This window comes from Coregonus clupeaformis, chromosome 15 (assembly GCF_020615455.1).
Source record: "Coregonus clupeaformis isolate EN_2021a chromosome 15, ASM2061545v1, whole genome shotgun sequence".
NCBI classification, from domain to species: domain Eukaryota; kingdom Metazoa; phylum Chordata; class Actinopteri; order Salmoniformes; family Salmonidae; genus Coregonus; species Coregonus clupeaformis.
Window position 1 is genome coordinate 44187468 of NC_059206.1, and position 27733 is coordinate 44215200.

Sequence of the window (27733 nt, forward strand, 5' to 3'; positions counted from 1 at the left end):
GCTGTTTGTTTTGGTTGTGTTTCAGATTATTTTGTGTCCAATAGAAATGAATGGTAAATAATGTATTGTGTGATTTGAGTCATTTTTATTGTAAGAATAGAATGTTTCTAAACACTTATACATTAATGTGGATGCTACCATGATTACGGATAGTCCTGAATGAATCATCAATAATGATAAGTGAGAAAGTTAAACGCAGAAATATCATATTCCCCCCAACAAAAAGCTAACCTCCCGTTATTGTGATGGTGACAGGTTAGCATATCTTGGGGGTATGATATTCACATAATGGTTTATAAAATCCCACTTGAGCTGTCTTGCATCAGACTGTGCACTGCTCTGCCTGTTTCAGTGTGAGGATCATTTCATTCAGACCAGGAAAACAGACCGAGGAGAAAAGGACAGAAAGAGAAGTTAGTGCAAAGAAAGAATTTAAGGGATTTATTGTGGAGAAGACATGTGCATGAGTAAATCTTTATTGCATGCACAGAACTATATGTCAAAGGGTTGAGTGAAACAAGTGCTGAGAGAGTGGTCCTTTCCAAATGCCACAACATGCACCGGAGAGGGGGACCTCAGATTGACCCCTAATACCAGCCACAGAGGCACCACTACACTTACACAACATTTACACCAGCGAGAGCTGCAGTTTACCCCACTGCCTCCAGACACCGCCACAGTTCAAATCTACACCCAGAAGAGCAGAAGCTAAAAGTATGATCAGAAGCACTTCCTTCACATTTAGTGACCTGATGCTTAATACGAGCAGTTGGCTTGGCGGAAAAATTCAGATTTCTTTTGTCTTTCTTTTGCAACAGTAACAGCTATAGTTTGACTAAATCATTCTATAATAGTATAGTCTGAAACTGGAATGCACAACAGGAGAGAAGACACAAAAAACGAAAATGTAAAAGTGGTGCATGAACCATACACACCATTTAAATTTGGCAGCACAAAAATCAAGGGAATATGGCAATACTGATGGTTACATACAACTGTTGAGTATGGCAGTAAGTAAAAACTTCACATAATGTTCTAGACCACAATTTAAAACAATAACAAAAACGGTAAGACTTTTCCATCAACAGAAAAATTGCAGATATTTAAATGCGTTTCATACCCAGTAAAAAGTGGACTATGAATTGCAACAGTTTTTTCTCTAAGTGTTTTAGAGGAAAGTGAGAGGGTAGGCATGATGAGAAAAAAAAAAGTTCATCTTGGAATGCGTGCTTGGGATCGTCGCTGGGAAGATGCCATGCGGAATGATGAAGCCGAATTCTACAATTTTGCCAGTGGCTGGCCCCGCACATTTGATTCTCTCCCAACCAATGAATGGTCCTGAGCGGGGGCCGAGTCTTAGATGGCAACCTTGGAGATCTGGTCCTCCAGTTTGGCAATTCGGCGGTCCTGTAGGGTGACGAGGTCCCTGAGCGACTTGACCTCTCGCAGTAGCTCCTCCAGTTTCCCTTCATTTTGCTGCAATTAAGCAGAGAAAGAACTACAAGTTAAATAATGACAAGAGACATTCTGTCACAAACCATTTGGTGGCTAAAATGACAACAAAAAATGTATCAGGATTCTTCTGATATCGAACTTTGAGATCCAAATCTAGTCACTGTGTTCCAGCAGCTGATTTCTTTAGTTTATCTTAATACATCTTGACTGTTGCCAGTGTTACAGTACAGTTTTATTCAATATGTTGTTGTTGTTACAGTTGTTACGGTAACTGTCCAGTCCTACTCACTGTAGAGGGTTGTGGAGAGGCCTTGCTCTGGGCAGGTGAGGTGTTCTCTGCTTTCTTGGCGGGTTTTCCCTCCAGGACGTTGGACTTCTTGACCACCTTGAGGTCACGGTTCTTTCCGGGGACATAGCCGTTTTTCAGGGAGATCAGGATAGGCTCACCGTTCTTCCCATCAAACCAGTCTTCCGCCTCGATGGTACAGTCTGGTCCCGCTGTGTCCGGGTACAGGTCATCCTGGAAGAGGTCCGACTGCACATGTGTGTGTGTGTGTGTGTGGGATGGAGAGAGAGAGAGAGACATAATGGTATCAGTTAGGATTGTACTCTAGTCAGTCATGGATTGTAATCCATTCTTAATATTGCCCGATCAGAACTACAATTACACTCTTTTTTACAGCATCAATGTCTTCAATGTTAAAAATAATTATTCAAGAAAGAGACAAACCTTTCGGGGGACTGTCATGATGATCGGCTCACACTTTCTCTCATGCAGTTTATAAAACCTGCAAGGGAAATAGATCAAATATTATGAGGATGTACAGCCGCAGAATCAAAGGCATTATGATTGTTCTCTCAAATACTGCAACATGTCCTCCCTCTAGTGGACAAAAGGAGAAGGTCTCAAAGACATCAAACACTTTCTAAGTGTATGGTTGTTACCTGGCAATCTCACACTTGTTGACATCCAGTCCTCGTTTGGGCATGTACCCCATACCCCTCTGGGGCTCCTTGCTGGAGAAGGTGTTGAGGTAGTGCACGAATGGAGCCTCGTCCGTGATCTCAAAGTACCGGATGCTACTGTCACCCTGAACAGAGAGGAGAGGTTACTGAGAAAACCTGTGCGAGACTCTGCAGCTTCACTTTAAGTGTCAGGTTAATAGAAAATGACAAATCCTCCCAGAAAGACGGACGCCACACCAATCCGCCATCCAGATGGGAGACTATTGGTGTTATTGGGTTTGGAGGGATAAGATACGGACTTAGGAAATACATGACATCTCTAACAAGCATATCATCCTCACCTTCCCACACAGGTACACTACGTTGGTGTCTGCATCGTAGAAGGGCAGCAACACTCCATTACTGGTGTCCAGCTCGTGGACTGATATTGGTTCCTCCATGCTTTTCTGTCAACAAAAGAAATACATTTAATGTGCTTAGATATACATGTGGCTAGATAAGGATATGTGCATCTATGAGTGCATGAACGTCTGTGTGTGTGTGTGTGTGTGTGTGTGTGTGTGTGTCTGGTTGGGAGGTGACGTACGGGGTTCCAGAGGGCTAGCTGCCGTTCACTCATACGGCTGAAGCCGGTGGTGAAGATGTTTCCGTCAGCCAGGAAGATGGCTCTCATGGGCCGTGCTCCATCGTGGGCCTTGTCCTTCTCCTGAAACACACAACACGTCTGTCAGAGAGGATCGCATGTTTCAGCAGCAATAACGTGTCTTGGTAGGAGGGGGGTGTATGTGTTTGTGAATGAGTGTGTGAACGAGAGAGAGTGCATATCAAGCCAACCCCCCAGAGTCCCCAGCCAACTCACCGCCACAATCTTCTCCTTGCGGGGGTCGATTACGCGGATCTTTTTGTCCTTGCAGGCGGTGCAGATGAGGGCTCCGTTGCGGCTCCAGCAGGCGCTGAAGATGACGTCAGGGTGCATGTCCTCCAGCTGGATCATGGCCTCGCCCGTGCCCACGTTCCAGATGATGATCAGGTTGTCACAGCCTGGAAGGACAGACACAAACAAACTACAGTCAGAATCCACATGCCTCTGTCTCTCATAGCAGAGTGCGGACCCACAGTAAGGTGGAAAATATATAAGATTCCTTATATTCTCAGCGCTGATGTGACAAATGTACTCCATGCTGAAAGTGCCATACTCCTTGTGTGAGAGCAGAGTATCAAAGCTGTCTCTACCTGCACTCATGAGGACATTCCGGGCAGTGGGGTGCCAGGTGACGATGCCCACCCTCTTGGAGTGTCCCTCCAACACCACCACAGGCTCAGCCAGCGGGGTGACCAGCCCATTCTCTGGGATCTGCCACACCTGAAGACACAGAGATTACGTTAGTCATGATGCCATTAGCGGCTACTTGTCTTTAGCAATTTTCTCATTTTTAAATATGGAGACGAACGGACTAAAAGGTACACTACTTGGTATGTGGACACACCTTCAAATTAGTGGATTCAGCTATTTCAGCCACACCCGTTGCTGACAGGTGTATAAAATCGAGCACACAGCCATCCAATCTCCATAAATAAACATCGGCAGAATGGCCCGTACTGAAGAGCTCAGTGACTTTTAACGTGGCATCGTCATAGGATGCCACTTTTCCAACAAGTCAATTCGTCAAATTTCTGCCCTGCTAGAGCTGCCCCGGTCAGTGCGTAGCGCATACAAATTGTCTGTCCTCAGTTGCAACACTCACTACAGAGTTCTGAACTGCCTCTGGAAGCAACGTCAGCACAATAACTGTTCGTTGGGAGCTTCATGAAATGGGTTTCCATGGCCGAGCAGCCGCATACAAGCCTAAGATCACCATGTGCAACACCAAGCGTCAGCTGGAGTGGTGTAAAGCTCGCCGCCATTGTACTCTGGAGCAGTCGAAATTCATTAATTCATTATGATTAATCATACTTCATCTGGCAGTCCGACGGACAAATCTGGGTTTGGCAGATGCCAGGAGAACGCTAGCTGCCCGAATGCATAGTGCCAACTGTAAAGTTTGGTGGAGGAGGAATAATGGTCTGGGGCTGTTTTTCATGGTTCGGGCTAGGCCCCTTAGTTCCAGTGAAGGAAAATCTTAACGCTACAGCATACAATGACATTCTAGACGATTCTGTGCTTCCAACTTTATGGCAACAAATGCCCCCGTGCACAAAGCGAGGTCCATACAGAAATGGTTTGTTGAGATCGGTGTGGATGAATTTGGGGTTTGAGAAGTCAATGAGAGAAGTGAAAAAGTATTCCTTATGCTGTTAATTTTCTCTATTTCTAAAGGCACAACCTTGATTCAAACCAATGTTTTAAGTAGCTGAACATTAATACAACCTCGTGAAAGTGTCACTAACATTTTTGTCAATAACAACTTTATATCGAAGGAGTGCCTTTGATTTGACGGCCTGCATATGCGCAGTTCGGCCATGACATCGTGATCAGTGATTTTTCCTCCCAAATTTCGATCTTGTCTCATTGCTGCAACTCCCCAACGTGCTCGGGAGGCAAAGGTCGAGTCATGCGTCCTCCGAAACATGACCCGCCAAACTGCGCTTCTTAACACCCGCCCGCTTAACCCGGAAGCCAGCCGCACCAGTGTCGGAGGAAACACTGTTCACCTGACGACCGAGGTCAGCCTGCAGGTGCCCGGCCCTCCACAAGGAGTCACTAGAGCGCGATGAGCCAAGTAAAGCCCCCCAGGCCAAACCCTCCCCTAACCCGGACGACGTTGGTCCAATTGTGCAACGCACTATGGGACTCCCGATCACAGCCGGTTGTGATACAGCCTGGGATCGAACCCGGGTCTGTAGTGACGCCTCTAGCACTGCGATGCAGTGCCTTAGACCGCTGTGCCACTCGGGAGGCCCCGATCAGGGATTTCTATTTGATAAGCAGTTTCTAGGCATCTTCATACAATCTTTGATGTGCTTGTCTAAAGTTACCAGGATGTGCTAACAGTGTTTAGTCTAAAGGTGGCAGCAGAGAGCTGATGGGGAGAAAACACCCTTTGTGCAGAAACAAGGAAGGGCGAGGAATAAGGTCTGCATTACACTTCATGTTTAGGTCTATCATATCATATAAAATAACATATTGTATGAACCACTCAGTGGACTTATCAGTCTCTCACTACAGGCATTATTTATTAGTCTGAGACCAAATAAGGACACGAGACACACTGACAGGATGACCTCACCGCCCCACCATTTACATATGGCTGTGGTTCTGATTACGCTATGACACAAGCTTTGTGTATAGAGCACACCATGGGGGCTAATGTTGCAGCACTGACAGACACAGACAGGGTTATTGATCCCATGTGAATCTCAGACTTTCTCAGAAATGTCACCGAGTTCATTGCAAAATAATTTATAGGGGTTGAAGAGCTTTACTTTACTATGTAAGACACACCATTTTGACGATGTAAGCAGTGAAAACTAGCTGTACGTACCATGACTGTGCAGTCCTCCGAGCCGCTGGCGATGACGTGGTCATTGTGAGGGCACCAGTCAATGTCCAGGACAGGACCTGTATGACCACATACTGTTGGGTAGGCCTTGTCTATGCGACCTGTCTGGAGAGAGAAAGAGGAGGTTCAGTATGATTGCTGGAGTTCAGTAACAAAGACGGGAGAAACTGAACTGAGCCCCCAATCCTACTGGCAAAGACCAAGGGTTGACTTATGAAGGAGAAGAAAATACAGCCTTAGGGTACTGTCTTTGTGAGACAGACAATTTATTGTTGTTATGTCTGACATTTCTAAACTATTACTTCCTTTCAACACCATTCATCATCTTTACTATCATCAAATACCCAAGGCAGGATTATACGTGGTCGTTTGCAAACTCCGCAGGCTAACATTCCTAAAAAAGACCATTCATCCAATCAGATGGCCTCTAGATGACATCAGCAACCTGGGGGTCAGCGTGTGACCTCTGCTGTCCACTGGATCAATGAGTGATGAGGACCCACTTTCTCTCTGCTCCTCTGTCTTTGGGTTAATCCAGGCTGACACTGACTCTGTGCATGGCAGGACTGAGGCCTCTGAATGACGTCATGAAAGGGCTTTGTGAGAAACTGGTTCTCCTATTTACAACTAGCCTAGTCCCTGACCTCAGCATTTTTTAATACCACACTGATAAAGAAATGTGTTCTCCCCCCCACCAAGAGTCATCGCTATGGCAAGATATAGGGATAGAGATAGCCTATACATTACTGCATGAATAAATAAGGTATGCATTCTCGTTAATGATTCATTAAGTCTGCAGCTATGTTGATCTTTTTTCAGTGTTTCTCTCGATCAGCCATTAATCCTAGATATAAATATCAGGCTCTCAAAACTCCTAGTTATGAGATGCTGGAAGTGAGAAGCAATCTAATCACCGGTCTGACCCCCTGGGGCCTAACCGGCACTCCCGCTCTGCCATTACTGCTGTTGTCACGGTAACAACCAGGAGGAGCAGGAACAACAGCCAGTAATTTCATATTCACAACATAGCCTATCATACAGATCAAGGGAGGGAGAGATAGTTTGTATTTGTTGACTGAGTATCTTCACTAATTAGACTCCCCATACACAGGCCTCTCCCTCAGGGGGAATGCATGTCAGTTCTAGAACAAGACATCGGTAACAGTCACGTTTCCAGTACGGCTGGGAAATTCCAGGGACATCACGATATGATATGTATTGCGATTCTATATGTATTGCGATTCAATACTGCAATTTTATTGCGATTTGATGTTCCAAAGATATTGCTCACCATGTCTGCTGCAGAGGGACAAGAGAGAGCCACGGGTAAAATGAGTTTTGACCACATGGACATACAATTGCTGAAAACATGTTGGCTCACCATTTAAAAAGATGGATAACAAGCTAGAGAAGAAATACCAGAGTTTTGGCGCAGGTACGGCCGACTAGGGCTAGCTAACGTTAGCGTTTTTTAGAGAATTGATACTACTCTAGCAATAGAATCGATATATCGTCCAAAATAACATCGCAATACTTTCCTGTATACATTTTTTTCCCCCAATCACTCATTTCCAGTGAAGGCTGACATCTGACCAGTATATAGGCTACTGCTACATGACTGGACAGACTGACTGGAGGTAAGTGACTACAACAGATGTTACAGCAGATGTTTGAAAACACACACACATTAAAAGGGAAATGAAAATATAAAGAGAGCCATGGAGTTACATACTCACTCAAACAATCATCTCTGTTCCATGGATTATACAGTCTAATTGTTGTGAATAATGGTGTTTCGCCATTTTCATGTTTGGAGACATGCGTTGCTGAACTCGTGAATCTGAATCTAAGTAGAAAAACAGCTTAATTGGCTTAATTGCCAGAATCTCGCAGTTTCCCTTTAAGCAGTGTAGCAGTTACCAGTCTCTTTGAGGGGGATTAAGGAAATATATGATATAATGTAAACTACTTAACCAAGTGGCCTAGAATCATTGCATCCCATCCAGTACCCTAGGGTCAGTGAGGCAAGTGTAACAAGAGGGCGTGGATGCATGTAATTCAAATGCCCTTACAACAATCACACTGATTAAAATACATGTGATTGATTGCTTGTCTATGGTGTTTGTTACTGTAAGTGGCTGGCACGGTTTCCAAATGCTAAGGTTTTAGCATTTGTGGCACAAAACCCATTCAAGTCATGGGACTGATACTAGCATTTTTCGCCAATCATGTTCAAATAATCTATAAGGCTGCGTTACACAGGTAGCCCAAATCTGATCTTTTTTTAAACTAATTGGTCTTTTGACCAATCAGATCTGAAAAAGATCTGATGTGAAAAGATCTGATGTGATTGGTCAAAATACTAATTAGTGGGGGAAAAGATCAGAATTGGGCTGCTTGTGTAAATGCAGCTCAAGTGACTTTTGTGAGCTTTACAATACATTTGAGATACTTTCGGATTTTTTGGACATGATGCACGAAAAATGCTAATATCGGTCCCATGACTTGAATGGGATTTGTGCCACAAATGCTAAAACCAGGGGTAAAATAAATCCCATGACTGAAACTTAAGTCGATCTCAGATCGATTGTCTGGGGGCAAGTTAACCTCTCCTTTCATGTAAGAAAGTTATGACCATCATGCTTTTAGGGAAAGAGGATAATTTTGTACATGTATTAAACTGTGAGTTTACCAATTCCAGTCCCTTGCTTAGTGGGTCCGGGGTCCTCCCTGGGATAATTTTTATGTAGGACTGAGAAGCTCAGTTCTGGGGACTTTTTAAAAGGACATTCTACTCCCAAATTAATTAAAATAAAATGATGCTGACGCCTGACACCATCTAAAATATTATTTCCACCTCCAGAAATGAGCACAATAACATAAATCGGTAAAAATTGTTAAAATTATATTAACACATTGGACCAGATCTCACATAGAACACACAACAACAAGCCAACTAGGTAAATAGGTAAACTATTCTACTATGGGGTTGTCTGACTTTGTTTTAATAACAACATTACATGGCAAAAATAGTAGCACTGGAAAGTTCCATCCTGAGTGATAAAGTATAGGCTTTGAATTGCTTTGCCAGCAGCTACAGTAGGCTACACACTGCTGTTTGAGTTGAGCGCTGCTGTGGAGCTCATTATATACTATTTAATTCCCTTCTTCTGAACATTGGAATGTCATCAACAATCATGCATGTCAGTTCAGCGCACACAGCGTAACAGAGAAAATAAAATATGAGAATACATACGTCATCTTCAAAACAGCCCCCCCCACCTGGAGATGTTTTATTGCAGATCTACACTGATCTCAAAAACGACCTCTCCAGAATCCATATGACTGGAATCCGTCGCAGTGACGGAGAAATGTAACCCCTGGCTAAAACATTAACCAAAACATGGATTGCTGTCATACCTTGTCCATATACTGCTTAGAGTGTAAGGAAACTAATATGTAATTTTGGTGAACTATCCCTTTAAACTCAAACATGTTTTCCTTAAAGAAATATATGCAAAAGCTGTAAATTGATAAATGATTACAACGTCAATGGCACTCAACAATATAAGTGATTCTACTTAATACATTTAAATGTAGAGTTCACCCCAACATTTTTAACTCCCCTATCCCAGAATCCACTAGGCGACACACATTTCCCTCAGCCAATCGGGAGACAGACGGGAAATGGTCCTGTAGGCAGCCTGACATGCAAAATGCTGGACTGCCATATATGGTCAAATCTGCTGACAGCAGCAGCAAGCTCTTGGGTACTGAATAGAGGAAGGGGGAGAGAGAAGAGTGGATATACACAGACAATCTCTGTTGGCTGTTCACACATCTCCCCTATACACATGCACACACACCTACAACACCGGCTCTCTAGTCAGACTGATCAATCCCGAGCATGGGGAGCTTCTTTCAAATTCACTTTTCTTTCACCAAATTTAAACCACCTAGAAATGTGACCTAAAATCCATTCAGCGTAAAGCACTGTTGTCCAGAAGTTGTTGGTCTTTCATAGGGTCAGAAAACCTGAAAGAGGTGGGAAAGCCCTTTTGCAGTGAGATACTACAGTGCACCCTCACATTCTGCATACAAATAATGAAGATCATGAATTTTGTTGAGCCAACAAAATTCTATTGGCAAGTATGAAAAAAAAAAAAAAAAATGTATGTACTCACTAACTGTAAGTCACTCTGGATAAGAGCGTCTGCTAAATTACTAAAATGTAAATATACATATCCAGCAGAGTAAAATCTCATTGTAATCTAATTTAGTTGAAGTCATGGGAATGAGCCATTTCAAGAAAGACCTCTGCAAATACTGTCAGTAATCCTTAGGAAATAACAAATAATCAAATCATACTGAAACAGAATGGAGCGACTGAATGTAACTAATACTGAGATCTAGGCCAACAGTGACAGGAAGTGTTCCAAGCCTGAAGAGACAGGAGGAGTCATAACGCTGCCTGGTTGGCTGACAGTGACACACTCACCTTTAGCAGAGGGAGGACGAGGAAGGCTCCGCCCCCACTGGCTTCGATGATGATGGCGACAAATTTGGGATTGACGGCACAGAAGGAGCTGTCCCATGTGACCCGCGAGACACGGATGTCGTCATAGCACTGGTCGTTCTTCACCGCCTGGCCAAAGACATGACGGAACTTACTCGCTCGCACCACTCGCCTGAACATATCTGCCATCAGGAGGAGAGACAGGGAGAGAGATATGTCAGACAGATGCTATGACAGGGTAACTAATCTCTCATGGACAGACGCACGTTACATAAATGGTAGCACAGTGTTTGTCAACAGACTGTAGGATGCGACGACTAACAAGGAACTTTGTTCCGGTGCCCTGATTGTCACTGATAGCATCTTTCAAATTTCAGAAGAGGAGGGGACATTTGGCCCATAGACATGCCCGAAGTTTCTGTTTAGGGGGGTGGAGACTTTGCTAGTCTCGTTAGTATCTTGCCTCATACATCTTCCCTCAGGACTTAATCAAGATACTTTAGTATATATAGTGTATGTGGACGCCCCTGCAAATTAGTGAATTTGGCTATTTTAGCCACACCTATTGCTGACAAGTGTATAGAAATCTCCATAGACAAACATTGGCAGTAGGATGGCCTTACTGAAGAGCTCAGTGACTTTCAACGTGACACCGTTATAGGATGCCACATTTCCAACAAGTCAATTCGTCAAATTTCTGCCCTGCTAGAGCTGAACCGGTTAACTGTAAGTGCTGTTATTGTGAAGTGGAAACGTCTAGGAGCAACTATGGCTCAGCCACTAAGTGGTAGGCCACACAAGCTCACAGAATGGGACCGCTAAATAATCTGTCCTCGGTTGCAACACTCACTACCGAGTTCCAAACTGCCTCTGGAAGCAACGTCAGCACAATAACTGTTTGTCGGGAGCTTCATGAAACAGGTTTCCATGGCCGAGCAGCCGCACACAAGCCTAAGATCACCATGTGCAATGCCAAGCGTTGGCTGGAGTGGTGTAAAGCTCGCCGCCATTGGACTCTGGAGCAGTGGAAATGCGTTCTCTGGAATGATTACCATCTGGCAGTCTGACGGACGAATCTGGGTTTGGCGTATGCCAGGAGAACGCTACCTCCCCAAATGCATAGTGCCAACTGTAAAGTTTGGTGGAGGAGGTCTGGGGCTGTTTTTCATGGTTCGGGCTAGGCCCCTTTGTTCCAGTGAAGGGAAATCGCTACAGCATGCAATGACATTCTAGACAATTCTGTGCTTCCAACTTCGTGGCAACAGTTTGGGAAAGGCCCTTTCCTGTTTCAGCATGACAATGCCCCTGTGCACAAAGCGAGGTCCATACAGAAATATTTTGTCGAGATCGGTGTGGAAGAACTTGACTAGCCTGCACAGAGCCCTGACCTCAACCCCATCGAACACCTTTGGGATGAATTGGAATGTCGACTGCGAGCCAGTCCTAATCGCCCAACATCACTAATGCTTTTGTGGCTGAATGGAAGCAAGTCCCTGCAGCAATGTTCCAACATCTAGTGGAAAGCCTTCCCAGAAGAGTTTAGGTTGTTATAGCAGCAAAGGGGGGACCAACTCCATATTAATGCCCATTATTTTGGAATTAAATGTTCGACGAGCAGGTGACCACATGCTTTTGGTCATGTAGGGTATATACAAATATCAAACTTCACATTCTCGTTAGACACGCTCTTATGAGTGTACACCACACTAAAAACAAATACTGGTGTGGTGTACTACCCAAACTAAGGCTCAGTTGATGTGAAGCCACAGCTCCAAAGCTTTATAGGACATTCCCATTGACTCTGACAAAGTCAGATTTATCCCCATCTCTGCCTCAAAACGGTAGAACACAGTTGATCTAAGCTGGATCAAGCCTAATGGCAGAGCTGGCATCCAGTCAGAATAGAGGCAGACTTTTACATGTATACTTTTCTGTGCATCTGATCACACGAGGTGCTGGCTGAGTTTGTGTGTATGAACTATGAACTTTAGCATTAGCCTAATAGGTATTTTGACAAAACTTTGCATCTCATCCACCGCCCTTCTTTTTAGCCTACTTAGGCAGCCTTTATTCACATTGCCCAATGCTCACTTTGGAAAGCTGAATGTTGGTGTAAGCTGGCCACAAACAAAGTCCCACGAGAGCGCTGTCTAGCTAGCGTATAGATGTTTCCATAACAACAGATGATAGATTCCCATCACGCATCACAGGGAGCAGGCTCCCATCAGAAGAGCTTAATCAATTACGGGTTAGCATCAAAGGCTTTCTTGTGTCTCCCATAGCTACCAACAGAATGCAGTAAATAGCCACAGTACAGTACTGTGAAATTAGCCAGGGCTGAGCCAGGACAGGCAGTAATAGAACTGATGCTTATGGGCTACGTTCCACCCAGGCCCCTTAGCTCAGACTCCCTGAGATCGTTCACTTCATCAAGTATGACAAGCATAGTGCCCGAAAACTTTGTACTTGACACCCCCTTGACCTGGTAGATCCTCTTGAGAGGAGATACTGTGTGCAGTTGGCATTTTGCCAACGTGCCACCCATGCAAAAACTCACTATTGTTGGCAATTGGCATTTGGATTCAATTGATTTTGATCCTACCACCATCCTTCATGTGATGTTTTTTGATGACTGGTGGTTTCCTGCTTAGTTTCCTTAACAGGAAGTGGATGCAGAAGTGTATCTTTCCTTTAGTCTACAGTTGAAGTTTACACACACTTAGGTTGGAGTCATTAAAACTTGTTTTTCAACCACTTCAACAAACTATAGTTTTGGCAAGTCGGTTAGGACATCTACTTTGTGCTTGACACAAGTCATTTTTCCAACAATTGTATACAGACAGATTATTTCACTTATAATCACAATTCCAGTGGGTCAGAAGTTTACATACACTAAGTTGACTGTGCCTTAAAACAGCTTGGAAAATTCCAGAAAATTATGTAATGGCTTTAGAAGCTTCTGATAGGCTAATTGACATCATTTGAGTCAATTGGAGGTGTACCTGTGGATGTATTTCAAGGCCTACCTTCAAACTCAGTGCCTCTTTGCTTGACATCATGGGAAAATCAAAAGAAATCAGACAAGACCTCAGAAAAAGAATTGTAGACCCCCACAAGTCTGGTTCATCCTTGGGAGCAATTTCCAAACGCCTGAAGGTACCACGTTCATCTGTACAAACAATAGTATGCAAGTATAAACACCATGGGACCCCGCAGCCCTCACACTGCAAATCAATCCCAGAACAACAGCAAAGGACCTTGTGAAGATGCTGGAGGAAACAGGTACAAAAATATCTATATCCACAGTAAAACGAGTCCTATATCGACATAACCTGAAAGGCCGCTCAGCAAGGAAGAAGCCACTGCTCCAAAACCGCCATAAAAAAGCCAGACTACGGTTTGCAACTGCACATGGGGACAAAGATCGTACTTTTTGGAGAAATGTCCTCTGGTCTGATGAAACAAAAATAGAACTGTTTGACCATAATGACCATCTTTATGTTTGGAGGAAAAAGGGGGTAGCTTGCAAGCCGAAGAACACCATCCCAACCGTGAAGCATGGGGGTGGCAGCATCATGCTGTGGGGGTGCTTTGCTGCAGGAGGGACTGGTGCACTTCATAAAATAGATGGCATCATGAGGAAGGAAAATGATGTGGATATATTGAAGCAACATCTCAAGACATCAGTCAGGAAGTTAAAGCTTGGTCGCAAATGGGTCTTCCAAATGGACAATGACCCCAAGCATGATGCAAAATGGCTTAAGGACAACAAAGTCAAGGTATTGGAGTGGCCATCACAAAGCCCTGACCTCAATCCTATAGACATGTGTGGGCAGAACTGAAAAAGTGTGTGCGAGCAAGGAGGCCTACAAACCTGACTCAGTTACACCAGCTCTGTCAGGAGGAATGGGCCAAAATTCACCCAACTTATTGTGGGAAGCTTGTGGAAGGCTACCCGAAACATTTGACCCAAGTTAAACAATTTAAAGGCAATGCTACCAAATACTAATTGAGTGTATGTAAACTTCTGACCCACAGGGAATGTGATGAAATAAATCATTCTCTCTACTATTATTCTGACATTTCACATTCTTAAAATAAAGTGGTGATCCTAACTGACCTAAAACAGGGAATTTTTACAAGGATTAAATGTCAGGAATTGTGAAAAACTGAGTTTAAATGTATTTGGCTAAGGTGTATGTAAACTTCCGACTTCAACTGTATCTAGTGGCCACAATATTCATGGCAGACAGTGATAATAGACATGGCTATAAGAATACGGACAGCACAAATGCATGCCATCAGTCATTCCATGCACTTTTACTATTAACCCACGTTGCTACCTTTAACATCTATTCAGAATGTTCACTGATGACTGATGAGCTCGCAATCTCGAATGCAGTGAATAGCCTATCAACTGACCTGACGTAAGCACTGGGTAGAATCTGATAGATTGTTGTTAGGAGCTCTGAGTTCTTGTTTTGAATGGTAGAACAGACAGAAACAACAGTCCTGATCTGAGTAACACAGAAGCCATCCCTGTGGTGAAAAAGATGAATGAGAGTGCGTAAACTACATGCTGAGGGAAGAGATGGCCTTTCAGTTACAGATGTTTATTCTAGGTCATTTTCATTATACAAGGAGCTGGTACATGTATCGCTGGGCTGTCCTCTCTCTCACACGTGTGTGAATGACAGCTAGAGCTACGGTGTTACATTCTTCTTCTGACTGAGCTCAACCAAGCCCGTCTCAGGTCATGGGTTTGCATCTTTTTGAAGAAATGGGGCCAGTGACAGAAACATCTGCATATATAGCAACACTATATTTCATATAAATCATATTAGCCTACACATAGGTTCTCCTTCATTTGTGCTGAATTGACTCTCCTAGTCACACATCAATCTATTTTGGAGCAGGAACAGGCATTAGCACAGCAAGACCATCTCTCCTGGATCAAATATTCTCCTGGGTCGAAGCCTTGGGTACAGGACATAGGCTATGACAACAGCCTGCATCACTACAACCGCATGATGCAGCCAGAGAAGGACATGCAGGGTTTGACAAACATTTAGTTCCATTACTAGTTGCAGCCCTGATGATTCATTCTGTAGAGGCTCTCCTCTCACACACATGAACCATTCAACAAGATGTGCTCCATACCTCACATGCCTAATTTCTCTCAACATGATGACCTACTTTACAGAGAGCAGCATGGCACAAAAAGGAATGACTCTGGGGTAGCACCACTCCAACATAAATATCATACCCATATGAACCTTTGGTCTTCTTCATCCTTTTACTGAGTGTATAGCATCTTTCACTGTACTTCAATTAGAGAGATGGAATCACCCTTCCATTCTTCTTACCGAGTTAGTTGCAGCTGTAACTGGAATGGAAGGGTCATACATACATCCTTACGATACACAACACATGGCATTGATAGGTCACAGTTATGTCAGCAACTTTTAGACTCAAACATACTCTGCTGCTAAACAGAAGTCAATCATGTATATCGGTCCTGTGGCTCAGTTGGTAGAGCATGGGGCTTGCAATGTCATTTATCACCTTTACAAAAAAATGCATGCATGACTAAATCACTTTGGATAAAAGCTTCTGCTACTTTGCATATAATATCTTCTCACCCCTTATAGATGATGAATGAATGTCTATCTACATCCTAAATTGTACAACTTCACCCATAGATTGATCCAAGATGGCATAGCAGTGCGTTCGTGTTTTCTATAGTGTCCTCACCCAATGTGGAACAGATTATATTATTTATTTTTATCCAGAACCTCTGGCTGAAACTAGCCAGCTAACTAGCTACTTGCTATTAGCCACCGTTAGCGGTCTTCACCATTGTCCGTTGCCTGCACTACCTACCAGCCAGCTCTAGCCTGGACAATTATCAGCCAGTCTGCACAGTCTCCACATCGCGCTATCGAGCCAGAGCATATCTGATTTTCTGCCGGAAACACTGGACCTTAACACCGGATCATCGCAACTAGCTAGCTGCAACCGAGTGGCTGTTGTTGTTGTTGTTGACTAATCACCACTGTCCGAAGCTAGCCCCAGTTAGCCTTGAGCTAGCCTCGAGCCAGGCCCATCTCCCGGCTATCTACCTCTCTGTCAACCGGACGGGACCTCCTAGTGTTGACACGGAGTCCCACCGATCCATCACGACTGGTGTGCCGATGTAATCGTCTGATGTGGTTTCAACAGGCTTCCCGTTGCGACGACCACGAAGATCCATCTGCTAGCCCCGGCCCTCTAGCACGCGCAATCAACAGCCGTGCCTCCTGCTCGCCTGTGCTTTAGCAGCCTATGATCTGCTCCCGGACTTACTTAGTGCTGTTCACTGGACCTTATGATCACTCAGCTACACAGCTAATGCCTGCTGGACTGTTCCTTTACACAGTACCCCATCCTGTTTATCTGTTTAGCCTCAGCCCAAACTTTCATCGCCATTACCAGTTGTTGTCTTAGCCCTCTCGAATAACACTTGTGATTGCGTTATGCCTCTCTCCCATGTCAATATGCCTAGTATATTGCTGTTTGGGTTAGTTCTTATTATACAATTTCACTGTAGAGCCCCAAGTTCAGCTCAACCAGCCTCAGAGAGCTCCTTTGTCCCACCCCCCATTCACGCGGAGACCGGCTCAATCGGTACCTCCAGTGATGCTCTCTTTCATAGTTACCCAATGCTTAGGTGTACCTCCACTGTACTCATATCCTTCCATATCCTTGTCTGTACATAATGCCCTGAATCTATTCTACAACGCCCGGAAATCTGCCCCTTTTCTCTGTACCCAACGCACTATAAGACAAGTTCTTAAAGCCTTTAGCCGTATCCTTATTCTATTCCTCCTCTGTTCTTCTGATGATGTAGCCCCCAGTATCACTCCTACCCCCCAGGCGCTATCATTTGTTGACTTCTATAACCGTAAAAGCCTGGGTTTCTTGCTTGTTAACATCAGAAGTCTCCTCCCCAAGTTTGAGTTATTCACTGCGTTAGCACACTCTGCCAACCCTGATGTTCTAGCAGTGTCTGAATCTTGGCTTAGGAAAGCTACCAAAAATTCAGAAATTTCCATTCTGATCTACAACATTTTCCGTCTAGATAGAACTTCCAAAGGGGGCGGAGTTGCAATCTACTGTAGCGATAGCCTGCAGAGCTCTATCATACTATCCAGGTCTGTGCCCAAACAGTTTGAGCTTCTACTTCTAAAAATCCACCTTTCCAGAAATAAGTCTCTCACTGTTGCCGCTTGCTACAGACCCCCCCCTCAGCCCCCAGTTGTGCCCTGGACACCATATGTGAATTGCTTGCCCCCCCATCTATCCTCAGAGTTCGTACTGCTTGGTGACCTAAACTGGGATATGCTTAACACCCCGGCCATCCTACAACCTAAACTAGATGCCCTCAATCTCACACAAATCATCAAGGAACCTACCAGGTACAACCCTAAATCCATAAACATGGGCACCCTCATAGATATCATCCTGACTAATTTACCCTCTAAATACACCTCCGCTGTCTTCAACCAGGATCTCAGCGATCACTGCCTCATTGCCTGCGTCCGTAATGGGTCCGCGGTTAAGCGACCACCCCTCATCACTGTCAAACGCTCCCTAAAACACTTCAGCTAGCAGGCCTTTCTAATTGACCTGGCCCGGGTATCCTGGATGGATATTGACCTCATTCCGTCAATAGAGGATGCCTGGATGTTCTTCAAAAGTGCCTTTCCTCTCCATCTTAAATAAGCATGCCCCATTCAAAAAATTCAGAACTAAGAACAGATATAGCCCCTGGTTCACCCCAGACTTGACTGCCCTTGACCAGCACAAAAACATCCTGTGGCGTACTGCATTAGCATCGAACAGCCCCCGCAATATGCAACTTTTCAGGGAAGTCAGGAACCAATATACACAAGCAGTTTGAAAAAGCTAGCCTTTGCTTTCCTAACAGAAATTTGCATCCTGTAGCACTAACTCCAAAACGTTTTGGGACACTGTAAAGTCCATGGAGAATAAGAGCACCTCCTCCCAGCTACCCACTGCACTGAGGCTAGGAAACACTGTCACCACCGATAAATGTACGATAATCGAGAATTTCAATAAGCATTTTGCTACGGCTGGCCATGCTTTCCACCTGGCTACCCCTACCCCGGCCACCAGCTCTGCACCCTCCGCTGCAACTTGCCCATGCCCCCCCCCACACCCAAATTCAGATAGCTGATGTCCTGAAAGAGCTGCTAAATCTGGACCCCTACAAATCAGCTGGGTTAGACAATCTGGACCCTTTCTTTCGAAAATTAGCAGCCGAAATTGTCGCAACCCCTATTACTAGCCTGTTCAACCTCTCTTTCGTATCGTCTGAGATCCCCAGAGATTGGAAAGCTGCCGCGGTCATCCCCCTATTCAAAGGGGGTGACACTCTAGATCCAAACTGTTCCAGTCCTATATCCATCCTGCCCTGCCTTTCGAAAGTATTTGAAAGCCAAGTTAACAAACAGATCACCGACCATTTCGAATCCCACCGTACCTTCTCCGCTATGCAATCTGGTTTCCGAGCTGGTCATGGGTGCACCTCAGCCACGCTCAAGGTCCTAAACGATATTATAACCGCGATCGATAAAAGACAGTACTGTGCAGCAGTCTTCATCGACCTTGCCAAGGCTTTTGACTCTGTCAATCACCACATTCGTATTGGCAGACTAAATAGCCTTGGTTTCTCAAATTACTGCCTCGCCTGGTTCACCAACTACTTCTCAGATAGAGTTCAATGTGTCAAATCGGAGGGCCTGTTGTCTGGACCTCTGGTAGTCTCTATGGGGGTGCCACAGGGTTCAATTCTCGGGCCGACTCTATTCTCTGTGTATATCAATGATGTCGCTCTTGCTGCTGGTGACTCTCAGATCCACCTCTACGCAGACGACACCATTTTGTATACATCTGGCCCTTCATTGGACATTGTGTTAACAAACCTCCAAACGAGCTTCAATGCCATACAACACTCCTTCCGTGGCCTCCAACTGCTCTTAAACGCTAGTAAATCTAAATGCATGCTCTTCAATCGAACGCTGCTTGCACCCGCCCTCCCGACTAGAATCACTACTCTCGGCGGGTCTGACTTAGAATATGTGGACAACTACAAATACCTATGTGTCTGGTTAGACCGTAAACTATCCTTCCAGACTTACATTAAGCATCTCCAATCCAAAGTTAAATCTAGAATCGGCTTCCTATTTCGCAACAAAGCCTCCTTCACTCATGCTGCTAAACAAGCCCTCGTTAAACTGACTATCCTTGACTTCGGCGATGTCATTTACAAAATAGCTTCCAACACTCTACTCAGCAAATTGGATGTAGTCTATCACAGTGCCATCCGTTTTGTCACCAAAGCCCCATATACTACCCACCATTGTGACCTGTACGCTCTCGTTGGCTGGCCCTCACTACATATTCGTCGCCAAACCCACTGGCTCCAGGTCATCTATAAATCACTTCTAGGCAAATCCCCACTGTATCTTAGCTCATTGGTCACCATAGCAACACCCACCCGTAGTATGCGCTCCAGCAGATCACTTGTCATCCCCATAGCCAACACCTCCTTTGGCCGCCATTCCTTCTAGTTCTCTGCTGCAAATGACTGGAATGAACTGCAAAAATCTCTGAAGCTAGAGACACTTATCTCCCTCACTAACTTTAAGCATCAGTTGTCAGAGCAGCTTACCGATCACTGCACCTGTACACAGCCCATCTGTAATTAGCCCACCCAACTACCTCATCCCCATATTGTTATTTACATTGTTATTTATTTTGCTAATTTGCACCCCAATCTCTATTTGCACATAATCTTCTGCACATCTATCACTCCAGTGTTAATACTAAATTGTAATTATTTTTCACTATGGCCTATTTATTGCCTTACCACCATAACTTACTACATTTGCACACACTGTATATAGATTTTCTATTGTGTTATTGACTGTACGTTTTGTTTATTCCATATGTAACTCTGTGTTGTTGTTTTTAAATCGCACTGCTTTGCTTTATCTTGGCCAGGTCGCAGTTGTAAATGAGAACTTGTTCTCAACTGGCTTACCTGGTTAAATAAAGGTTAAATAAATAAAATAAAATCCATCAACATGCAATAACTTTGTAGCTTAAATTCCCTGCCTTCTCGGAAAAAAACTTTTCCTCCACTATAGCAAGCAAAAGCGACATGACCAATAATGCAAACCATTTGCTATAGTAGGTGCTAGGTATTGTGAGGTCGACTTAAGGCCACATTGTAACCAAATTATTGCAGGTGTGTTCAAAATGATTAAAATGTTGGTCAGAAAGGTAGGCCATATGCTTACTTTCCTAGTAAGAATAGTAGAGGTGAAGTAGACCGACTGATAACTAGTCTTGAACTGAGACAACCCCACCAGTGGCATCTATTATAGGTTCATGGCCTAGCTAGCTATTAGACTGGGCATCATTGATGCATATCATTGGACACATCATTGTCTGCCACAGAGCATGTAGCTAGCTAGCTAAGCAATGTAGCTAGCTATTAGCTAGATGACTGGGTTCTGTAGGCTGCCGTCATCTGCATGCATGTTTCTGATTATACAGGTTATTGATGATTGATCAGAGTAGAAATGTAAGTACAGTATTAATAAACCAACACATTTGATCATAGTCATAGAACATAGCAGGCTACTCTTCATTCCATAATCTAAAAGGTGGACAATAGCCATGCATTGTGTGGCAAGCAAAAATGCTAGCTACTTCCTTATGTACTCTTCATTCCTTAATCTAAAGGTGGACAATAGCCATGCATTGTGTGGCAAGCAAAAATGCTAGCTACTTCCTTATGTGCAATTCATTAGCAATAATTTCCAAAGGCAGTTCCCCACCCAGGAGGAAAAATAAGAGGTTAATAATGACTTGCTACAGCGATGTCTAATAAATGGATAGACAATGATGCTCAGGAATTTACATGAAGATGCTACCGTCTAGAATTTGGAGCATAGACCACCGTCAGTGAGCTATTATGACGCAAGTGCAGATTTGATCCATGGCTCTGGCTGTTCCCATTCAAAACGGTGCACAGCCGGGTAGGCTAGCTAACAGCAAGATGTTTACTGCAAATACAGACCGGTCCATTTTCCTTACCTCCTAAATCTATGCGAAATTTTCCGTGAACACGAGGTAATCAATCTGAAAACATGAATATGGTAGTTTAGCCCTCGTCTGTTAGGATTTTCCCTTGTTACACTCGTTCAGCCGTTCGAGTATTCTTTCCCTCCAGACTGCAATTCTATGAACCGGAAGCAACGCCCTGTTTCATCCCCGCCTCTTCCATATGAGGCATTATAGGAAAACCCATATCAGAAAGATATCAATTGTCTAATTTATATGATAAAGATACTCTTAATTTAAAAAAACATTTTTCTCCACTGGAAATTATTAATGGGTCTATGAAAGCATCACCAACACTGTTACAAGTAGGCCTATAATAAAAAGACAACTAGGCCTAGATCATGGTCGTTTTGGAGGAACAATGCCAATTGTCTCAGAAATGATTCAGTATTTGCTGCAGACAACCTGTACATGCGACCAGCATAAAATGTCACACACTTAGTCTAATTGACTTTTTAATTGACATAAACATGCAACTGCATAGCCCTGCTAGATTGGACATAGACTACAGTTAAACTTCAAGGCACAATCAAAACCAACAGCAAATTAATAATGTGTACAATAATGTGCCAATACTCAGCTGTTTAGTGCGCCTGCAAGTGGTGATTCTGAAAACTGCAGGGCAGGCAGTTCCAAATGTCTCCAGTCATGCTATCCTTCTTACCACATCTCTCAGATATTTGCCCTAAGTCAATCTGTATCTTCTTTATTTTCATTGTAAGGGTCAGCAACTTATCAGGCACTATTGCCAACACTATGAAACTTCCCACCGACATGTAATTCTATGTACAGTACGGCTGAACCCAAAGGCATGACTAACACATTCTAACATGTACAGTAGATAGTTTCAAAGGGCTCAGGTTCCTCGTGTGTGTGGCTGTGTGTGTGTGTGTGTGTGTGTGAGTGAGTGACACACAAACTAGAGTGAGCGAGCAAGAGGGAGAGAGAGTACATCACTGGGGCCGAGCTCCCTGCCATCCAGGACCTCTATACCAGGACGTGTCAGAGGAAGGCCCTAAAAAATGTCAAAGACTCCAGCCATCCAAGTCATAGAAGCGGTACCGATGTACCAAGTCTGGAACCAACAGGACCCTGAACAGCTTTTACCCACAAGCCATAAGACTGCTAACCTGGTGGTCCCTGCACGCACCACCCACGTGGAGTTCCAGGTCTCAGGCAGCCTCTGGAACTGCCGTTCTGCTGCCAACAAGGCAGAGTTCATCTCAGCCTATGCTACCCTCCAGTCCCTCGACTTCTTGGCGCTGACGGAAACATGGATTACCACTGAAAACACTGCTACTCCTACTGCTCTCTCCTCGTCTGACTATGTGTTCTCGCATACCCCGAGAGCATCTGGTCAGCGGGGTGGTGGCACAGGAATCCTCATCTCTCCCAAATGGACATTCTCTATTTTTCCCCTGACCCATCTGTCTATCTCCTCATTTGAATTCCATGCTGTCACAGTCACTAGCCCATTTAAGCTTAATATCCTTGTCATCTATCGCCCTCCAGGTTCCCTTGGAGAGTTCATCAATGAGCTTGACGCCTTGATAAGTTCCTTTCCTGAGGATGGCTCACCCCTCACAGTTCTGGGGGACTTCAACCTCCCTACGTCTACCTTTGACTCATTTCTCTCTGCCTCCTTCTTTCCACTATTCTCCTCTTTTGACCTCACCCTCTCACCATCCCCCCCTACTCACAAGGCAGGCAATACGCTTGACCTCATCTTTACTAGATGCTGTTCTTCTACTAATCTCACTGCAACTCCCCTCCATGTCTCCGACCACTACTTTGTATCCTTTTCTCTCTCGCTCTCCTCCAACACTACTCACTCTGCCCCTACTCAGATGGTAATGCGCCGTCGCAACCTTCGCTCTCTCTCTCCCGCTACTCTCTCCTCTTCCATCCTATCATCTCTTCCCTCTGCTCAATCCTTCTCCCTCCAATCTCCTGATTCTGCCTCCTCAACCCTCCTCTCCTCCCTTTCTGCATCCTTTGACTCTCTATGTCCCCTATCCTCCCGGCCGGCTCGGTCCTCCCCTCCAGCTCCGTGGCTTGATGACTCATTGCGAGCTCACAGAACAGGGCTCCGGGCAGCCAAGCGGAAATGGAGGAAAACTAGACTCCCTGCGGACCTGGCATCTTTTCACTCCCTCCTCTCTACATTTTCTTCATCTGTTTCTGCTGCTAAGGCCACTTTCTACCACTCTAAATTCCAAGCATCTGCCTCTAACCCTAGGAAGCTCTTTGCCACCTTCTCCTCCCTGCTGAATCCTCTTCCCCCCCCTCCTCCCTCTCTGTGGATGACTTCATCAACCATTTTGAAAAGAAGGTTGACGACATCCGATCCTCGTTTGTTAAGTCAAATGACACTGCTGGTCCTGCTCACACTGCCCTACCCTATGCTTTGACTTCTTTCTCCCCTCTCTCTCCAGATAAAATCTTGCGACTTGTGACGGCCGGCCGCCCAACAACCTGCCCGCTTGACCCTATCCCCTCCTCTCTTCTCCAGACCATCTCCGGTGACCTTCTCCCTTACCTCACCTCGCTGATCAACTCATCCTTGACCGCTGGCTATGTCCCTTCCGTCTTCAAGAGAGCGAGAGTTGCACCCCTTCTCAAAAAACCAACACTCGATCCCTCTGATGTCAACAACTACAGACCAGTATCCCTTCTTTCTTTTCTCTCCAAAACTATTGAGTGTGCCGTCTTTAGCCAACTCTCTTGCTATCTCTCTCAGAATGACCTTCTTGATCCAAACCAGTCAGGTTTCAAGACTGGTCATTCAACTGAGACTGCTCTTCTCTGTGTCACGGAGGCTCTCCGCACTGCTAAAGCTAACTCTCTCTCCTCTGCTCTTGTCCTTCTAGACATGTCTGCTGCCTTTGATACTGTGAACCATCAGATCCTCCTCTCCACCCTCTCCGAGCTGGGCATCTCCAGCGCGGCTCACTCTTGGATTGCGTCCTACCTGACCGGTCGCTCCTACCAAGTGGCGTGGTGAGAAGCTGTCTCCGCACCACGTGCTCTCACCACTGGTGTCCCCCAGGGCTCAGTTCTAGGCCCTCTCCTATTCTCGCTATTCACCAAGTCACTTGGCTCTGTCATATCCTCACATGGCCTCTCCTATCATTGCTACGCAGACGACACACAACTAATCTTCTCCTTTCCCCCTTCTGATAACCAGGTGGCGAATCGCATCTCTGCATGTCTGGCAGACATATCAGTATGGATGACGGATCACCACCTCAAGCTGAACCTTGGCAAGACGGAGCTGCTCTTCCTCCCGGGGAAGGACTGCCCGTTCCATGATCTCGCCATCACGGTTGACAACTCCGTTGTGTCCTCCTCCCAGAGTGCGAAGAGCCTTGGCGTGACCCTGGACAACACCCTGTCGTTCTCCGCTAACATCAAGGCGGTGACCCGATCCTGTAGGTTCATGCTCTACAACATTCGGAGAGTACGACCCTGCCTTACACAGGAAGCGGCACAGGTCCTAATCCAGGCACTTGTCATCTCCCGTCTGGATTACTGCAACTCGCTGTTGGCTGGGCTCCCTGCCTGTGCCATTAAACCCCTACAACCCATCCAGAATGCCGCAGCCCGTCTGGTGTTCAACCTTCCCAAGTTCTCTCACGTCACCCCGCTCCTCCGCACACGCCACTGGCTTCCAGTTGAAGCTCACATCTGCTACAAGACCATGGTGCTTGCCTACGGAGCTGTGAGGGGAACGGCACCTCTGCACCTTCAGGCTCTGATCAGTCCCTACACACAAACGAGGGCATTGCGTTCATCCACCTCTGGCCTGCTGGCTCCCCTACCTCTGCTGAAGCACAGTTCCCGCTCAGCCCAGTCAAAACTGTTCGCTGCTCTGGCACCCCAATGGTGGAACAAGCTCCCTCACGACGCCAGGACAGCGGAGTCACTCACCACCTTCCGGAGACATTTGAAACACCACCTCTTTAAGGAACACCTGGGATAGGATAAAGTAATCCTTCTAACCCCCCCCTTACTCCACAAAAAAAAAAAAAAAAAAATGGTAAAGTGGTTATCCTACTGGCTATAAAGTGAATGCACCAATTTGTAAGTCGCTCTGGATAAGAGCGTCTGCTAAATGATGTAAATGTAATGCTAAATAGTTAACCAATAGCTATAGCATTGACCCTTTTTGCACTAACTCTTTTGACTCATCATGTACATGAACACTGCTACTACTGTTTATCTATCCTGTTTCCTAGTCACTTTAGCCCTACCTACTGTATATGTACATATCTACCTCAATTACCTCGTACCCCTGCACAGACTCGGTACTGGTACCCTGTGTATATAGCCAAGTTATAGTTACTCATTGTGTATTTATTCCTTGTGTTATTATTTTTCTATTATTTCTATTTTTTTCTCTGCATTGTTGGAAAGGGCCCACAAGTAAGCATTTCACTGTTAGTCTACACTTGTTGTTTACGAAGCATGTGACAAACAACATTTGATTTGAGAAAGACATATAGACAGAGAGAACATTGATCCAAAGCACCTTCTTACCTTTTTTGGGTTCAGACTCTGGTGGTTTTTCAGCAGGCTTCTTAGTGACATCAAAGGCCTTCTTCATCTGTGATACTTTCAGGCTCTGGCCCTGGTCCACAGCCCCGGCAATGGACATGGCCGTGAGCGGTTTTGTCCGGTCTGCGTGTCTGATCATAGACTTGGCCACAAGGGGTTTTGTCCGGTCTGCATGTCTGATCATCTGGTGCATCTGGTTGGTCTCCTTTATGAGCGCAGCCACAGGCCTGTATGTCTCAGTTTCATGCTCAGACACAGTATCACGATAACTACGCTCAACAAGACCACTATGGATTCTACTGTCACTGTGGTCACCAAAGTTCTTCCAACAGACATCTGTGCTGACCGTGTCAGCTTGGGGTTCAGGGTCATCATCATCATCATCATCATCATATTCCATTCTCTTACACAAGGCCAGCTCTAGTTCTCGTATCTCCTCGTCATCTGAAGGCCAAGCTATGTCTTCTGAGATTGCAACCGTTTCTAATTGAACAAATGGCTTTTGGGGCTTTTTTGGTACAGGAGGTGGTGGACCTTTGAGTTTAGCCTGCTTTTCCAAAAAAGGTTGTCCGGCCAACATGTGAAGTTGTTTTGGTTCCTCCTCTTCTGCAGCACGTTTGACCATTTGTGCCCAAGCATCAAAATCTATAATATTTCTATACTTTTCCTCTCTAGTTGGTGTCCTTTGTCGTTGTGAAAAATCGTCCATTGGATAAAAATTATCTGGCGTGTACATGTTGGATGGTACAGTGTAAGCAGCACCTGTGTTGTCCCATAACACACACACGTCGTGAGGAGCTGTGTCACAAGCATTTTCCTTGTTGACTTGATGCGAATGTCTCCTGCTCTTCTTCTTCTCCTCTTTGTGGTGGTAATCATCACCTATCTTCTGCTCATCCAAAGAGCATGTTTTTGCAGCTGGAATCTTAACGAAGGGATTTTGGGGCTTTTTTGGGACAGGTGGAGGAGGCCCCTTTGGTTTAAGCCTCTCCCCTCGAACAGAAGGATCTATAGAGGCACCTGAGGTCGCTTTGTCCTCTGTCTGGGTGAAATCCATACTGTTGTTTTGTTGTGTTGGCACTGTGCTCTCCATTTCCCTCTCAGGCAGAAGGTGAATGATGGGTGGTGGGGTGATGACAGCAGTGTAACAGACAGGCTGGCTCTCCCTCTGCATGCTAACAACCTGCCTCTGCCCATCACTGTCCTCTAAAGTTGGCACAGACAGAGAAGGTGAGGGAATCACATTGCATTGTTCTAATAAGTATGAGGACAAGGCAGTTATGAGTTGTGGCATCTTGGGGGCAGAGCGAGTGGGGACATTAACGTTGACCTCTTTTTTAGACATAGAGGCAGCTGATTGGATGTTTGTTTCTCTACCAGCCCTTAAATTAACAGTCTCATCAGAAAAAGATGTTTTGGCATTCTCAGTAACACTCAGAATCTGAATTGGTGGGGGAGATATGATTGCAGTCTGAAGGACTGGCTCTTTCTCTACCTTCACAGAAGAACAACTACCAGCAAGTTCTTCCTTAGCATCGTGGAA

The 27733-nt window shown here is 45.1% G+C and overlaps 1 protein-coding gene across 3 annotated transcripts; it reads right to left on the minus strand.

The window, feature by feature from the left end:
• Nucleotides 1–426: 426 nt before the first annotated feature.
• On the minus strand, nt 427–27733 carry LOC121582349 (coronin-1C-A-like). Of its 3 annotated transcripts, none has more exons than XM_041898077.2 (11): nt 26173–27733; nt 10420–10619; nt 5904–6026; nt 3655–3784; nt 3281–3462; nt 3008–3127; nt 2763–2867; nt 2401–2546; nt 2186–2243; nt 1745–1990; nt 427–1476 (listed from the first exon to the last, which is right to left on the minus strand). In XM_041898077.2, the coding sequence occupies exons 1-11, from the start codon at nt 27533–27535 to the stop codon at nt 1357–1359; spliced, it is 2793 nt and encodes a 930-aa protein (XP_041754011.1). In that variant the 5' UTR covers nt 27536–27733; the 3' UTR covers nt 427–1356. The 3 variants fall into 3 exon arrangements, with proteins under 3 accessions (XP_041754011.1, XP_041754013.1, XP_041754012.1); XM_041898079.2 differs by lacking the exon at nt 26173–27733 and adding an exon at nt 21607–21770; XM_041898078.2 differs by lacking the exon at nt 26173–27733 and adding an exon at nt 21607–21770 and having other exon boundaries at nt 10420–10626.

What these genes read in the sequence shown, in the direction of transcription:
- LOC121582349 (XM_041898077.2), bottom strand. Translation starts at nt 27,535, where the DNA reads ATGTCTAAAAAAGAGGTCAACGTTAATGTCCCCACTCGCTCTGCCCCC. An exon ending in GCAAGGAGAAGATTGTGGCG is followed by an intron (nt 3,128 to 3,280) that starts GTGAGTTGGCTG and finishes TGTGTGTTTCAG; the next exon opens with GAGAAGGACAAGGCCCACGA. An exon ending in AACAAGTGTGAGATTGCCAG is followed by an intron (nt 2,244 to 2,400) that starts GTAACAACCATA and finishes TTTCCCTTGCAG; the next exon opens with GTTTTATAAACTGCATGAGA.